The sequence below is a fragment of the Triturus cristatus genome, chromosome 2_2 (genome assembly GCF_964204655.1).
Source record: "Triturus cristatus chromosome 2_2, aTriCri1.1, whole genome shotgun sequence".
Lineage (NCBI taxonomy): Eukaryota > Metazoa > Chordata > Amphibia > Caudata > Salamandridae > Triturus > Triturus cristatus.
In genome coordinates this window covers 1,183,768,204-1,183,785,019 of record NC_140582.1, presented here as the reverse complement: position 1 = coordinate 1,183,785,019, position 16,816 = coordinate 1,183,768,204, and the positions used below count along the sequence as shown (strand labels likewise).

Sequence of the window (16,816 nt, the reverse complement as noted above, 5' to 3'; positions counted from 1 at the left end):
GTCTTGCTCTCCAATGATAAGGCACCTTCTCACACTTAACTAATTTAGAAAACAGTTGTTCAAGCATTTGTGATCTCTAGACTGGATTTGCAAAATTCTGTCCTTACTGGCTCGCCCAGTAACCTATTACACCCCTCAAAGCCATGCTCCATTCACCAGCCAGACACGTCCCCATCTCGTGAGAATTTGATCCTATCAACACTGATCTTCACTGGCCAAATATCATGGCTAGGATCCTATTCAAACACTTTCCCTGGTCTACAAAGCCATCACTGCCAGTCTTCCTTATCTCAGACTGCTTTCTATTTCTGTAGGCTTGAGATGCCTCTTAAGGAGACACACCGTCCAACTTGAAATAGATAAATTGAGAAGGACTCCTCGTCAGAGGCAATCCTTCACAGCTGCCGCCACCAATTCCTGCAGCTCCTACCCTTCAACTACAGCAAGTTGCTCACCTTCCATGCCTTAAAGTATCTTAAAAACACCTCTTCCATCAGTTCCTACACTGATGCTCAATTAACTCAAATTATGTTCGTACTGTCTAGTCCAGATGTGCTTTATAAGAATATTCAATGCATAAAGGGTGACCTACCAGACGAGTGCAAGTGCGGTGTCGTTCCATCCTGATCCCTGGCAGCTGGTTCTACGGTGTCCTTCAGGGAGCATTGCAAAAGCTCCTCCTGTACCACAAAACCTGATGAACGGTGGTACTCTGAGGTGTCCGAGGCACTTAAAGCTGTGAGGCCAGGTGTGAGAAGCCCCCTCAAGTGGGCAGAGAAAGGACTAGTGGATCAGTACCAAAGGTTTCTTCTCTCTCGTAAGACTGAGCTCCACCAAAGACTGGTGCCCCTCAACCTTATTTATGCAACTGGGCATTCAAGATGGTCATCTTTGCATGGGGCATGTCGGCAATTCCTACGGGTGTTTGGCTACGACCAGCGTGTGTTAAGCATGGTTAGTTTCCTTTCCTCCTATGGGTGCCTCATCTGAAATGACCTAAATAGGTAACCTGCTGTCTACAAAATTGAAATTTCTTTCTAGAGACTTTGTGATTATGTGATGCAAGCAATGATAACAATAACAGTGTAAAAAGAACAGTTGATGGACAGAATGTAGAACAATGTCATACATTCACCCCAGTACAAAGACCTGGGCCTAAATCCATCGTTTTTTTGCTCACCATGCCATTCCAATTTGAATCCAGCCATATGCAAATCAGACTTGATCTGTGCCTCATAAGAACAGTCCAGCCTGAACTGCCAAACCAGGTCTTTCCTGAACCGGAAACCAGCATCCTGGGACCGGTTTCTGGGTAACACCCTTCATCAGCCACGGTCAAGACTGATTTGCATATGGCTGGGTTCAAACTGGAATGGCATGGTGAGCATAAAAACGATGGATTTAGGCCCAGATCTCTGTACTGGGGTGAATGTATGACATTGTTCTGCATTCGGTCTATCAATAGTTCTTTTTGCATTCATTTGAATGTGGCAATTGTGGAGATGGACACTTGCCAGCCCATGGATCTTCACCTTGGCCTGAACTCAGTTTCCAGATTTTTTTAAATGTTAGAACAGAGGTGAAACCTTTCTTCGTCGATGCACTGTTTATCTATATTGTAATATCGAGGACCTGCTTGTCAGAAAGGAGTTTCTTAAGTGATCTGCAGTCTGCCAGCTCAAGTGGTGGTTGTTTGGCTTACTGGCCAAGAGGGCCACTCCAAGTCAAAGTCCATCCAGACCACTTTCAAGAAGCGTTTGTTCATCTGCACTGTTCTGGACATGCCACATGTCAGGAATTCATTTCTGATCGGATCTTCCTAAGGAGAATACAACTTTTGACTTTAAGAGTCTTCGTTCTACTGGAGCCTGATGGTGAAAGAGCAGTTTGGGTATTGTGGTCTCTTGTGTTCAGGGGGCCCTATTGGGCCAGGCTCATAACGTGCCACTCATAATTAAGTCTAAATCACCTTTTGTGTTAAAATTTTGATCCGTAACACACGTTGATGCACCCCATCACCAGCCAGGTGCTGTTTGAGCCTGTCCTGATGGGCTCACAAGAAAATGCACTTGGCACAATTGTCCATCTGGAGGAGTTTCTGTCACAGGTGAGACCTCTGGAGAGAAGGACAGAGTCTAGGTGGTGTCTAGAACACCAGCTTTGCAACAGTGTCCTAGGCCCTGAATACTTCCTTTGTTCTGTACAGGATGAATGTATGACGTTACTACGCCATCCATTACCCCGCAGTAGGTTACAACACGGACGTTACATCATCCGCGTTATTACCACGCATGGCATTACATCGCAAGTCGTTTCAACGACTTGCGCTAGGTGGTGCGCTGATTTAGGAATAGTATAAATTACTATTCCTACTCCAGTTAGCGCAACAGCAGGTTATGTGGTGGATTTAAAATCCAACACATTCCCTGGTGTTGTGCGCCTTTAAGTGCAAGTCGTTGAAACAACTTGCGATGTAATGCCATGCGTGGGAACGCGGACGATGTAACGTCTGCGTTGTAACCTACCCACGTGGTATCATCAGCATTGTAAACTCTGTTTCCCGTACAGGACAATATGATCTGGTGGTTGCAGACAAATCCACAGCCGCTCTACATCAGCTGTTGGGCACAACTGTGTGGAACATGTGTCCGCCTTTTTGTAGAGGTCTTCTGAGAGACGTTCTGGTACTTAAAGGCCAAGTCAAGCCAGCCTGACTAGTTTTAAAGGTGGGTGGCCATAAAGATGCATGGGTGGGTGGCCATAAATGTGTGCGCTCTCTTCTTCCAGCCAGGGTGCCTACGAGAGATGAATACTTTTATTTTAGGCTAAAGCAAGGACGGTCCCATAGCCTATATGGAGAGAGTGTAAGTGGGCTGAATGGCAGCAGGTGTTTAAGTACACAGACACAGCCATATATGTAAATGCATTGATTTTAAAGTAAGCAGTTTTATGGCACAAGCCGCTCGTTTGGGTAAACTGTATTCAATGCACTTAGACTGAATTGCTATTGGTGCTTGCCAGGTTAAGAAGTTCTTGTGCCTTTGGTTGTTTTTGTAGGTTTCATTTATTGTTTGGTTACATGTAGATTGATCTTATTGGGACCTGATTTAAAAAATAACAATTAAGTAGTGAAGAGTAAATGCAGCCTGGTGCTCTCACTGTGGCTGAGTTATGGACCAGGTATGGTATTTTGACTAAATGTCTAATGTCGAGAGGCCGATCAGGGACTATATACGCTTTGTGCTGGCTTTAAAATGTAAAGTATTCTTATGCAAACTGTTTGAGGTCTGTAGAAATATTAGATTTGCCCATATATTTAATATTTTTCCTTCTGTTTCCCAATGTCTCGTTTTTCATTTTTGTGTTTTAAGACAATGCAGCTTCTTCCCCATGGCAGACTCACAAGCGGGCTTTCAGCGACGAAGTTGGTCAGCTCAGTAGCAGCGCATTACCCGAGCCAAAGGCAGTCAATAATCTGAAGCCAAAGAACAGCCCTGTATCCAAATCTTCCCTGTGTGTCAACGGAAGCCACGTGTACGCGGAGGAGCCAGCACCAAAGACCAATCTGCATATCACCGAGCCGTCTGCGGTCTCCAGGTCAATGCAGAATATTGCCAAAAAACCAGAGGAGCTTGCCAATGCGATATCTGTTGCGGCTCGTTCACCGCACCTAAAAATATCGATCAACAGCTCTGAAAAGCTAGAAGAGTCGAAAGCTGCCCCTCCAGCGATGGTCGCACATGACGAGTCCAAGGTTTCCACCAAAGTGATTACCCTCAACCATTCCAACAGCAAAGGCAAAATTGAAAACGTCCGCCCAGAAGCCAAACCTGTGCAAATTGCCACTCCATTCGTGATGTCCATGGATTCGGCAAAGGAGAAGTCTCATGAGGAAGCAAAAAAGGAAGAAAAGAAGCCAAAAGTGGGCCTTTTTCAGCATGGAAGTGGGAAAAGCGATCCGGGAAGCAAGACCTTTGTGGAGAAGACTGGGCCAATGCAGACAAATTCTCTACCGGTCTCTGTGACTCCTGATGAACGTAGCAAGTCGAGCAGCTGGTTTGGTTCAAAAGATGCAACTCAGAAACCAAGGTTAGTAGTGGATTTTATTTAGTTGCCACTAAAAAACTGTCACCCTATTTCCTTTCCAAACAGTGTAAATTATTGCCTGCAGAGTTTAAGAGTAGGTCTTTCACTGTGTTCCAAGATTGAATTAGTTTCCATATGGTCACAGTTGGGCTTCACTTGTAGGATAAAACCCTCTTGAAATGGGGCTCTCTGCAGCGATCACCGTAAAGAGCTTTTCAGTTTCCTTTTAATTGGTTAAATTGACTACGTATTGCTAGTATCGACCCTATGTTGTGGGAACATGGTTCCGGCCAGCCTCAGTGGACGCTTAACGAGATCTTACACGGTTGTTAACCTTACGCTTTGCAGATCCAAAGCCGCCTGCACCATTAATTAGGAGTAATTTTAAAGAGCATGTTGTGGCCTTTTAATTACCTTTGTCTCCTGTTCCCTGTGGCCCTTTGCAAGGCTGTAGCAATGTTTGCTTCAAGTGCTATTAGGCAGCATACCTTCATTATGGAAGGCAAAGGGCTGTCCACGATAAATCATTATTGCTGTGCAGAAATAAACCCGGTTACAATGTTATCGTTCGCAGAAATGTTTGTATGTAGCATTTTCACATCTCTAAGTAATGCAGCAGAGGGACACTCCTAATGAATAATAAATGCATACATATGTATTTGTAATCTTCAATAATTCATTTGGGCTGAAACATCAAGGCATCTAGCTTTTTATGGTGGGGGGGGTTGCGCAAGTTGATTCGGTCATTGGGGACTGTTAATGGAAATGGAATAGTCCGATGAGCATGCCAAAGGATGACTCTCACACGTTCAACTTGTCGCATAGTTGCCACTCACCGTTGTCAAATTGTGAGAATACAATGGCTAGTAAAAGGACAAACTGTCTGCACATCATTTCAAAGCACACAAAAAACGCTGAGCTCTTGATTATGGGACTAACTCTACCTTCTTTTAAGACCTTTGTTCCTCTGGCTGAGAAACTTGAATTTTGACTGGTATCGGGCTGCAGCTCTCCTTTCCCTAGTTAATTCTGTCTGTTGCCAGCAGTTCGGTCTGCGTAGAAGACTAGGCCTTCATCGGGTTAAATCCATGACTCCGGCTAGGGGTAATGCCTGCGTGTTTTATAAACACTGCGGCACTTGAAGTCAGTATCTAAGATCTGCATATAAATTGGAGGCAACTGTATTGCATTTTGGCGATTGGGTATACGATTCACACTGAGAATCTTTCTAACCACTACCTTAGTTTCTTCCCATTTGGGTGTAAACAGAAAAGTAATGCTTGCTAAAGGCCGATTGCCAAGTACGGCACAGCCTTCTGTTATCTCTTAAATAATTTTAACTTGCTTGTCATGGGATCCTAGACCTCTAAAGGACCCTGGTTACTAGAATCGAGCACTTGTCTCCTCTCTTATCGAAAGTGCCTTCCTCCTATTTTATTGTGGTGTCGGTCTATCCGTGTATTCACAGGTACTCCCACTGCTTTCAAATTTGCCAATGATTCTGAGTGCTATGAGCAGTGATATCAAATGATTGCATTATTCTTGGTTTGTAACCACTCGTGCACTCTAGAGCTGCTATGATTTGTTTCAGATAATTGGCAATTCGGGTTTGGACAAATTAATTATACATAACCTTCATTTGAAGTATTGGCAACCCTAAATCCATTAGGTATTTGCAACCGGTCCTAAAGTAGACTTTGTGGCACATGAAGCCATAGTGAACTGCAATTCATGTTTTGTGCACTGTAAGCAGTATTTGTTTTAGCCCAACATCTCTTCCCCCTTGACTTGGGCTGTAGGCGTATTTGTTGAGTGAAAACCTATCTAAAGATCACCCAAGTGGTGGTCATGAGTGTTTGCCCTGAGATGCTCTGCATGGTCCTTCACAGGTCATACAAGTTGAGAATTTATGATGTTGAATGGGACTGTGCGATATCCTGGTGTATCGACGGAGCTGGCCTTTCTTTTGCCGATGTTTTTTTCCTCTCTGGCTATATCCTGCTTTCTGGTGGAGAGGTGTCCACAAACTGTGGCTGAGTTTTGGGCCAGGTATGGATAAATGGCACTTCTGGTGGACTTTCATGTGGTGCAACTGGTCTTGACGATGGTCAGACTTTGAGTGGGAGCCAATGCAGTTTCAGTAAGGTTGGGGTGAAGACATCAAACTTCCTTAATCTTTTGAGTACTGCTTACAGCTTGCAGGCTACTTTTCAAGGAGACCAGTGTGGTATCCGGGAGACCACAATGCAGGACATTGCCTCTGTCCAGATGCAAGACGACTTAGGCTTGTCCTGTTATCTGGAATCTGGTTCTTTAGAAAGCAGGACTGCTGCCATACTTGCCAAGTATTTTTAGCAATGTGCTCTTTGAAGGAAGCGCTGGTGTCGAAAGGGACTCAAAGGGATTTTCGGCTCTTAGGGGATGAACCTTGCAGGTTTCACTTTAATTGCTAGGCCTGGAACTTTGATGTTTGTTGCTGTTGGTAAACAGGATGAGTTCTCTCTTGGCTTGAGTTTTAGGCAGGTTGCTGGACATCAGATATTGAATGAGTTTGCAACAGCATTTGAGATGCTGAATATTGTGAATGTTGAAGAGTTTTAAATAGTTGCGCATCATCAGCATATTGATTGATCAGGATTGCTCTCAGTGGCTTCCGTGAGGTTTTGTGGAGACTCTGAAGATGATGAAGAGGAGAGATGCAGCCTTTTGATAATCTGGAGGAGAGTGGTAGATTCTGGGACCTCTGAGTCCCCGTCTGGACAAACTGGTGGCAGGTAGTGAGGGAGGAGATAAAGTACTGCAAGTATGCGCATGTGTGCTCTGTAGCTGTGTGTACCTGACAGATAGTTGTGTCCCTTCGCCCTTCCAGGACCCAAGTGGCCCAAATAAAAGTTGCCAATTCCTTAGACCTATTAGCCGAGGACCCCCAACCAGGAGACTACCTAGGCGTGTGATGTGGTTAAATTCAGGGAGGAATCTGAAGAGCAGTGGAGTAAGGGGCTCTGGAGTGGAGGGAGAATTATGGGTCTTGTGACCTGATACACTGGTGTATGGGGTGAGATTGCTGCTTCTTGAGGCCTAGGCTCTGGTTATGTGGTGGCTGATGAGGGGAGAACGTCATGGAAGGCCCAATTGATTGCTGAGGAACCGTGGGAATTCCAATTTTGCAATTCTGCATATATTGAAAATCTGACATTGTCTCTTTTGAGCGATCCCTGGCTAACTTGTAAATGAGGAGTCTACCCTTTTTAATATCCTATTTTAATGGACATTTTCTTATGTCTGATAGATGTGTGCATATTTGTTTCTTGTTGTGGTTTGTGATTTCATGTGTGAGGATTCGAGCATGTTTATCAAGAAAAGGTCCATCACTTACTCCCTGTCCCCCGACTCCTGTTTGTACGCTTTATGGCTACTTTTCTTGCTTTTCAACTGTTGCTGTTCTAAATCTTATATTTTTAGAAGTTCCTTAATACTTGGCATCTTTCTTTTGTCCGCTTTCTCTCCCTTTTTTATTGACCTTTATCAGTTTTTATTTGTTATACGATTTCAGGCCCCTTTTACCCTTTTTAATTTTATTTTCTTCTGCTAATTTAAAGCGGCATCAGCCGATAAGTAGTGGCTGTCCTCCTCCCCGTTATCTTTATCCGCTATCTTAACATCAGATTGTGCACTGTGTTCTGGTTTTGCTTTCGTATCTAGGTTTTTCTTCCTTTGAAAAGTTTTCTCCTTCTTCCCTTCCTTTTTCATTTCCAATCAACCAACGATTTATGGAAAGTGTTTTTTCTTCCTCTATGTCCGGAGAAGAAATTGTGTTTTACATCCAGTGACCGTGGTAGCATTTATTCTTTCCTTTCGCCCAAGATGGCGCATTAGCTTTTCCCATGTTAGGATATGCTTCTCTCTTGTGGTTGCGTGTTCGAAGTTGCTCCTACCTTTTTAAAATTGCACCTGCAAGAGGACTGTGGGTGGGAAACGCGTTTCGACATGGCAACTTGCTGTGTGCTTACTGTGGGATGAGGATAAGATCATGCCTAGCTCTCTTGTATGTTCACATCTCCTGCTTACTGGTGTCAAGTTTCAACACCCGTCTCCATCCCTAGACTTTTTTTTTCCTTGCACCGTTTATCTGGGGGCGGGGACCATTTATTTGCATTTAAGGGGCGGGGACGTTTTGTTACTATTTTGAGGCCATGGACGCATCCCTTTCTCCTGACCAGCTTTCTCAAAATGCTCAAACTCTCCTTGATACCCCGTATTAAGACCATGCCAAAATAACTTTGCTTTCTTATCGAGAAATATAACCTTTACCTTTTAAATCCTAACCTTTCTGTGACAACTAATTGTCTACTATTGGTATCCCAGGGTGTTGGGTACCATTGCCTTTTTCATTGGGTGCCAGGTATTTGACCTGTACAGAATCTTTGGCCAGGATGCTCGTTTATGGTCCAGGGAGGACCTGGCCTGGCATATCGGATTAGATTGTTCCCATAAGGAACAGGGTCAAGACTGATTAGCATATGACTGGATCCAAACTGGAATGGGGTAGTGAACAAAAAAACAATTTAGGCCCAGATCTGACTGGGTGAGTGTTCGACATTGTTAAGCATTCCGTCCATCAATTGTTTTTGCAGGTTCACGCTGTGGAAATACAGTATACATACATTCATCTTTAGGTCTTGACTTCCCGGGAGTCAGGTCTTCTTTTAAGAGCTGATGATGGTTTGAAATTATGATGCAATATAATATAAAGCAGTCCGTTGCCATTATACCATCAGGACTTTATCTTATGGAAAGGGTTGGTATCGGTTAATATCAGAAAAAAACAAAACTTAAAACCTGGATAAAAATGCCCATAACCTCTTCAGGGACATGGAGACTGAAGAAGTGTCTTTGGTTTTGCATTGCATTTATCAAAGTGTCATTTGAGCCCATGGAGTGATCATGTGTGCCACACAATCATCTGACTGCCTGATATGGTCAGGTATATTCTGCTTCAGTCCTTGTGATCTTAGTTCAAGGAGTTCTTGTGACAGGCTGTGGAACAACCTGTCCATCTGATGGACATCTAGCTGCTGATTCCTTACCTTTGAATTTCCCAGGCGTCCGACTGGATCAGGAAAAACCCTGCACATTGCAAGGTCGGGGTCGGACAGCTCTGCGTGATGTGTACTTCGCAATTATGGCGTCCACGTCACCTATATAGGCACCACCTCTGCATGCTGACGTTAGTTCTTTTCTTTCTGAGCCAGCGCAGATCCGTGAAGAGAGCTACCCTCGGTCACTTTTTGACAGGCTTTTTAAACGTTTTGCCGACCCTTTTTCGGTGTGTAGGCTTTTCCATCATATCTAAGAAGACTTCTGGTTTCAAACTGAGCGGCAAATGGTTTGCCTCTGGTGCCTGGCGTGCTCCATGACTCCAACTCATGCTCCGACTGACGGGCCATGGCTTCAAAAGCTTTGCAGGAGCGGTCCTTAAAGTTGCTTGCACTCAGCACCACGTCGCTGTCCTTGGAGTTCTCATTCGCGGTCGAGTGGAAGGTCCGGGCACCGCTCCAGGAGTCCTAGGTTTTCAGCCTACCACTCGAAGTCATTGAGTAGGTGAGGTAAGAAGCACAAACAACATAAGGCGAAGCTTGCTTAGACTTTTCCCCATCCATCGGTTGATGCAACGGAGGAATCTCTGCGTTCTAGGCCTCCTTCTGAACCTGCGCCTGCTCTGCGCTTCCCCGCTTTCTGGGTGCTTGAGTGAACCCCACTCAGCGTAAAGATTTTTTTTAAATTTATTTTTATTAACTTATCGACATAACATGCATAGTGTGCAGAGGAGACATATTACACTTCCGTCATCTTGGTTACATCGTTACATAGATTCATACAACAAAACACTGTGCGGACAAATTAGGGGGTTGGGGGGGGGGGGGATCTTCATCATTCGTGTGCAACGGTGGGGTACAAATATGGCCTCGTAGGCGTTCCAAGGGCCTCAAACTCGGTCCCACTTCCTCAGTCACCCTCTAGCGCAAAGAATTTTGACGCCATGTGCCTCCTCTTTGAGCGGCGGACCCTACCGGTGAACACTGCTTGCTTATTGGGCCGTTAACCCTAATTCCTGTGGGAAGCGGTTGTGCAAGTGCTGCCACAGTCCCGGAGGAGGGCTGGACCATCCTCTTCCAAGCAGTCTCAAATTAGAGAGATGCAGTAAAGTTCACCATTTTTTGTGGTCTCGACACGACCGACTCGCTGGGCAACGCGATTTCATCTACGGTGGCTATTGGACGCCACGCCTGGTTGAGGACTTCTGGCTTTTGAGGGTATGTCCAGGCCTCTCTCGAACATGCCCTTGATGGCACTCATCTTTTTGGAGACGAGGCAGACATGGCCCTGGAGCGCTTTGAGCTCTTGTGGGCTACGGCCAAGTCATTGGACCTCTCAGTGGCAACACGTCCCACGTCTGCCTTTCGTGTTCTATTAAAGGGGCTTTCAGCTGTGCCAGCCATGAGACTGCCCAAGTTCAGCAATCTCTGGACACTGTGGCACGTTCCAACCCCATGGGTCGGGCAGCCAGAGGTCTAGTTCAGCAAAGGAAGGTCCTCCACCTGAACCGGTCAACTCTACTACACCGTCTTGCGTGAAGATTGAGTGGCAGCAGTTGATGGCATTCAACCTTGCTGCCGAAGTTTGTAATGTTACTGTGGCAGCCAAGTGGCCCTCCGCCAAGACAGTGTATCCCTGCCGGTGGAACACATTTGTAAAATATTGTACAGAAAGGTCTGTTGATCCTTTCTGCTCCCCCCACCCCCTTGTACATAGTTAATTTCGAGCTATATATATATATAAAACATGTGGGGCAATCTGTCACATTGCCCACTTTCTACGCTCCTCCGCACCCCTCTAAAGAGGAACAACTTCACTGCCTGGACCTAAAAAGAGCATTGTCGTCCTACCTTGACCGCAAGGTTCCGGGTGGACTACCAACTCTTCGTGGGGTAGGTTAGTACGAAGAAAGGTTGTGTGGTGCAGAATAGGACTATCTCGTAATGGGTTGTCCTTTGCTTTTCGGCCAGAGTGCAACACATTTGGATGCAGCCTCCTGAAGGCTTGAGGGCTCATTCTACCAGAGCTAAGGGTGCTACCATGGCGTTGCAACGTGGAGTTCCAGTCCTCTACATTTGTTAGGCAGCAACGTGGGTATCTCTGCATAAGTTTGTCAAGCTCTACTGCCTGGACAGTCCAGTCTGCAGGGACGGCCTTTTTTGGCTGATCTGCAGGACTTCCTGGTCTAAACCTATCCACAGCCCCTCCTCCGGGGATGGTATTGCTTGGGTATCTATTCAAAGGTAAGGAATCTGCGGCTAGATGTTTTTATCAGATGGACTAGTTACTTACCTTTTGGTAACGTCTTATCTGGTAAAGTCATGATCTACCAGCAGATTCCTTACCAACCCATCCCTCCTCCCCACTCTGCTGACAAGTATTTAGGGTCGGGCAGATTTCAGAGCCCTAATTAGGACACACCAATGTCTGTGCACTTAATGGCTCTGTGCTTCGGTCATGGAAAGTCACGAAAGGTATCTCACGCCCGCGTTCTGAGGTGGTGCCTATATGAGTGAAGCGGATGTCACGCCGCTGCAGACCACACGGACTATGCCATATGGAGTCGACAGATGCCACCTATCGGCGTGCGGTTGGGGGGGGGGGGGGGGGGTGTATTGCTCGAAGAAAGATCTTTCGGATCCAGTCCTACGCCTAGGAAATTCAAAGGTAAGGAATCTGTGGTAATGCCTTATCTGGTAGAGACTTGATCTAGCTAGAGGTAAGTAGCTTGAACTTCAGGACTGGATTCAAGGAAGGTACTTTAGCCAGCCATAGCCGCTACTTAGGTGCTTCAAAAACGTTAATGCCAGCTCTAAAATTGCAGTAATCAAGCAAGCTCAACCCTCTCAGGGCAGTTTGAGATAACATTTGTCTCCAGCAGAATGGGGGGGGGGTAAAGTAAAGTGGTATGGTGTTTTTTTTTTGTTTTGTGGTTTTTTTTGTACAGCTTCCTATAGAGTGGCTAAAAAGGCAAGATTTTCCCAGGCAATTCTGAAACATTTCTATGCAAATAATTGTCCGAAATAAAACGTGCTTGCCGAACCCTAATTTTACTTTCCAAAGGAATCAGCCATTTGGTCCTCTGTAGTAGCCCAGGGAAAAGTTTTATGGGCCCCAGAAGTAGTGTAATGTAAGTATATTTCTGCCTCAGATGCCATCTGAGTGAGTGTGGTAGAAGTCCCAGTTCCATAGACGCCCGTATGTGCCAGAGTTTGTTTCTTGCAAAATGTGAAATGCAGGCGATACAACAAAAGCAACCCTTAAAGTCTGCTTTCAGCCATAGTCCAGTAAATGTATCCCTGTTGCTGTGCTTTTCTAGACCAGCTGGATGGTGGGGAGGGGTAAGTGGGGGAAAGGGGGGCTGCAACAGAGTATGGGGGTGATATTTGAATGGGTGAAGCAGCACATGAGGGAGAGAGAACTAGAAAACTCATGTATAATGGATTGATGAATGAAAAACAAAAAAAGCAATCCCCTCACAGTGAGTAGTGGAAGGATACAAGTCGGACATTTTAAATGATTGTTGGTGGCTTTGCTCCAGGTGAAGGACAAATACAAGACGAAGATAAGCCATTGAATAAGAAGCAAGCGATTGAACGTGACAAAGCCAGCTAATTGTACACTATGGGTGGGATGTAAGAACACGAAGTTCACGGTAGGTCTGCTGCAAGCAGACCGCTTATGCTGTCTTGTAGGCGGACCTGAAAATGCCATCAAAGTTTTGATATTTAGAGCAGAACAACAATTTTAAATATACTGCTAGGATAGCTTTGCTGTTTCTCCTTCTGTACCATTTAGCCATTAAAAATATGTGCCAGAAAACCAAACAAATTGATGAATGCCATTCTATCCCATTGCACTGCTGTCTTGTGCCAGCATGCATTGACTTGCCAGTTTTGACGAACCCAGTCTAGCAAGTATTGAGAACCAGCAGGTCTAGTTTTAATGTGCCAATACACAAACCTAGGGGTGCACAAATGTGACAGGCGGTTATTGCCTTGTTATGTTATGTTATATACACTTATTACGCGCGCAGATACTCCGAGGAGTGTCCCGGCGCGGCCCAAGAGAAGACAAACTATAACCAAGCCCTATGAGAAGAGGTGCGTTTTTAGCAGTTTTTTAAAGACCCCAATATCTTCAACAATACGGAGTGAAAGGGGGAGCGCATTCCAAGCGCGGCCCGCATACACGACCAGAGAAGCGCCACCTAGCCGCTGGCGCTGGAAGCTAGGAATCTTCATCAGCCTAAGTGAAGAAGAACGCAAAGATCTCCCCGGCACATAAAACGAGAAGCGTTTCTGCAGGTAGCTCGGGCCTTGCCCATGCAGAGCGCTATGGGCTATGGTAAGAGATTTGAAAGCCACACGTGCCTTGACCGGGAGCCAATGAAGTGAGCGACGGTAGCCATGAACGCTCTGCCTGGGACCCAGCCCACCCAGCATGCGGGCAGCCGCATTCTGGGTCACTTGTAGCTTATTGAGAGCATAAGCTGGGATCCCAGCATAGAGAGCATTGGCATAGTCCAGACGGGACAGGATAAGTGCCCGAACCACCGATTCCCTAGCCGCTTGAGGAAGAAACAGAAGGAATCTTCTCAGAATTTTGAGGAGACCGAAACAGCAACCTGTCAGACGCTTGACTTGACTGGAAAAGGAGAGATCACAGTCAAAGTAAACTCCCAAGTTCTTCACGGTCAGACTGTTGGAAACAGGCGGTGGGAACTCGGGAGGCCAGATTGACTCTCTAAACCCAGAGGGGAAGTCACCGAACATGAGAACCTCGGATTTGTCCTCATTGCATTTTAAATGGGCTGACACCAGCCACTCAAAAACCGAGGAGAGGCACCTCTGTACAAGGGCCACCGAGGTCCCCTGCTTATCCCAGGTAAACAGGAGTTGTGTGTCGTCGGCATAGGCAATGACCTTAGCCCCCTAACCCTTCCGCTAGGACAACCAGAGGAGTGAGATAGATATTGAACAGGAGGGGGCTAAGGGAGGAACCCTGTGGAACCCCCGTGCCCTCTCTAAGAGGTGACGAGACCACCGTGGGTATCCAGACTTGCTGGAGCCGGCCATCCAGGAAGGAATTAATCCAACTCCAGGGCAAGCCCGACACCCCCAATCTCCGTCAGTCTGTCAAGTAGCAGTGAATGGGGGACAGTGTCAAAGGCCGCCGACAGGCCGAGCAGCACCAGGGAAGCCTTCCCGCCGGCGTCAAGACACTCCCGAATTGCTTCCGAAACTTCCAGAAGAGCACTTTCCGTGCTAAAGGAGGGGCGGAAGCCAGATTGGGCTGGGTGAAGAAGACCCGCACTCTCGACAAACTCAGACAGCTGTCTATTCACTATTTTCTCACAGACCTTAGATAGGCTAGGGAGGAGAGAAATAGGTCTGTAGTTTCCCGGAGCTGAAGGATCGAGAGTAGGTTTCTTCAGTAGAGGGAGGATTTTGGCCTGCTTCCAACAACTAGGAACCCTGGCTTCCTTCAAGGACAAGTTAATGATGTGGTTAACTTCCACAGCGTAACTTTCTGCAAGGGACCATAAACCTAGGGGATACAAAGATAGGTTGCACAGCAAAACAGGGTGCACCGCAATGAAGAACAAATGATGTTCACACATTTGTATATCACTGTTTTGGTATAAGCTTGCATTTTAGAAAGACCTCTTGGCTTTGCTATGGCTTGTTTGTTTTATCTGATCAAGATGACCCAAGTAGGAATGGACCCAGACATGAGTCGAGTGCTTACTCTACCACACAGCTCAAGCAGTACCTCAAAGATGAGATCCAACGGGTCATACTAGTCTGAAATTTGCACGTGTCCCCTCTCCAGTGGTGACATGGCCTAGCAGTTTGGGCTGGACTATCCTTTTTGAATCCTGACAAATGCTGATTTGCCTAGGTTTGTTTGCGGTCTTTGGCACCGTGGTGGACAATGACAGTTATCAGTGGATGAGATTAATTGAAGCCTTCCACTCATCACTTTTCAGTTTTTTCCAGTGTTTATAACTGTGGTTGCCACTGCTGTTACTACCTTGCAGACAGTTGTCACTGCAGGGGCTTTTGCAGCGGTTGCTTGGGTACCCTCTGCTTGCAGCAGCAGTTATTGTGGTGGTCGTGGTCACAACTCCTGTGGCTGTAGTAGAAGCTATTGACACTGCTGTAGTGGTATCTCTGGTTGATGCTGTGGTCCATGCTTAAGTCCATTTTGATGTGGCTTCTGTTCTCATCACTGTTGTAGCTTGTGCTGCTGTTGTTGCGGCTTCTTTGGTGGAAGCTGTTGCTGATGTCGCAGCTGTGACCCTTCCATGGTGGCAGCCTTTGCTGCTGCTGTGGTGGTAGATGTGGTTTCTGCTGTAATTCCCACTGAAGTTAAAGTTGTGGTTTCTTTTGCTAATCCCTGCTGTGGTGGTTGATGTAGTTACTACTGCAGTCCCTGCTTTGATTACAGCTTGCTAGAAACTGGTGGTCTCTTCTGTGCTTTCAACGGTTATTGTTTGTGGTTGCAGAGTGTGGCTAGTGTGGTGGTTCCTGTTGCTGCTGTGTTCCCTACAGTAGTGAAAGCTATTGTGATTTCTGGTATTGCTGCCATGGTGGTAGCTGCTGTGGTCACTGCTCTTTAGCCTGCCTAGGTAGAAGCTTTTGTCACTTCTGAGATCAATGCGGTCGTTGCGGTAACTGCTGTGGTCTGCGTTGTGCTTGCAGCTCGTGTTGCTGCTGTGATATTAACTGTTGCAGATGCTGCTAGTGTCCCTACTAGCTGGCTGGTGGTGGTCCTGCTGTTCCTGCAGTGGTGGCTGCTGTGACCATTGTGGTCCCTGCTGTGGATACAGCAGTGATTGCAGCAGTTGTTGTTCTCCCTGCCACAGCAGCATCTATGCTTGCTGCTTTGATCCTGGATATCATGACAGTTGCTTATGCCTCTTTGGTCGTGGATGCTTTAGTACATGTGGTTGCTGCTGCAGTGACTGGCGTAGCCTGCATGCTGGTGTCATAGGGAGCTCCAAGTGCGGCATTTCTGGCAGGGAAGCTCTAATGTGAACTCATATTTTAGCTCCCACACCTATGCAAAATCTCAATACAAACGCGTAGCTGCTCGAATTGATACTGAGATCCTTTCTCTCTATTCTTTCTCCTGCAGTGAGTTCTGGCAGGCACTGCCTCCAACCAGACCCAAGCAGCACCATAGCCGGCGGTTGTTTTCACGCTAGTAGGTGAAACTCCAGAGACCGTCCAGTTTCCTCCATCCACATTTTAAAACCGTAGCATGGTCGGTCGTTTTTGTACCAGCTCCTGGGAACATTTACTACCAATTCTTGATTATAAATGCTGGTGGAGGTGCAGAATGTGCCCAGCAGATTTTCTCCTACTTCCAGACACTCTGAACCCGCAGGCAGGACTTCGACTTGTGGTGCAAACGGACACTGTGCCATAGAAATATTTATTTGCATCCATCTCTCAATCCTGGCAGATTTTGTAGACTGCTGCTTAAATAAAAAAATACTTCAGGTTTCGCATGATGTCATCCTTGTAAATACACATATCCACTTTTTTAAAAATAATGTAGCTTGTATGTCACAGGCATCCTTCTGCAGGTAGGTGCAATAGCATGTCATATCTTACTACTATCA

The 16,816-nt window shown here is 46.2% G+C and overlaps 1 protein-coding gene across 5 annotated transcripts in view; it reads left to right on the top strand.

Moving 5' to 3' along the window:
- The window catches only part of RAB11FIP5 (RAB11 family interacting protein 5), a 334,850-nt gene that overhangs the window by 220,817 nt on the left and 97,217 nt on the right, over nt 1-16,816 (top strand). For all 5 annotated transcript variants that reach the window (XM_085642763.1, XM_085642764.1, XM_085642767.1 and 2 more), the window contains exon 3: nt 3,372-4,089. In XM_085642763.1, the coding sequence (XP_085498889.1) occupies nt 3,372-4,089 (718 nt within the window). The remainder of the gene's footprint in view (nt 1-3,371; nt 4,090-16,816) is intronic.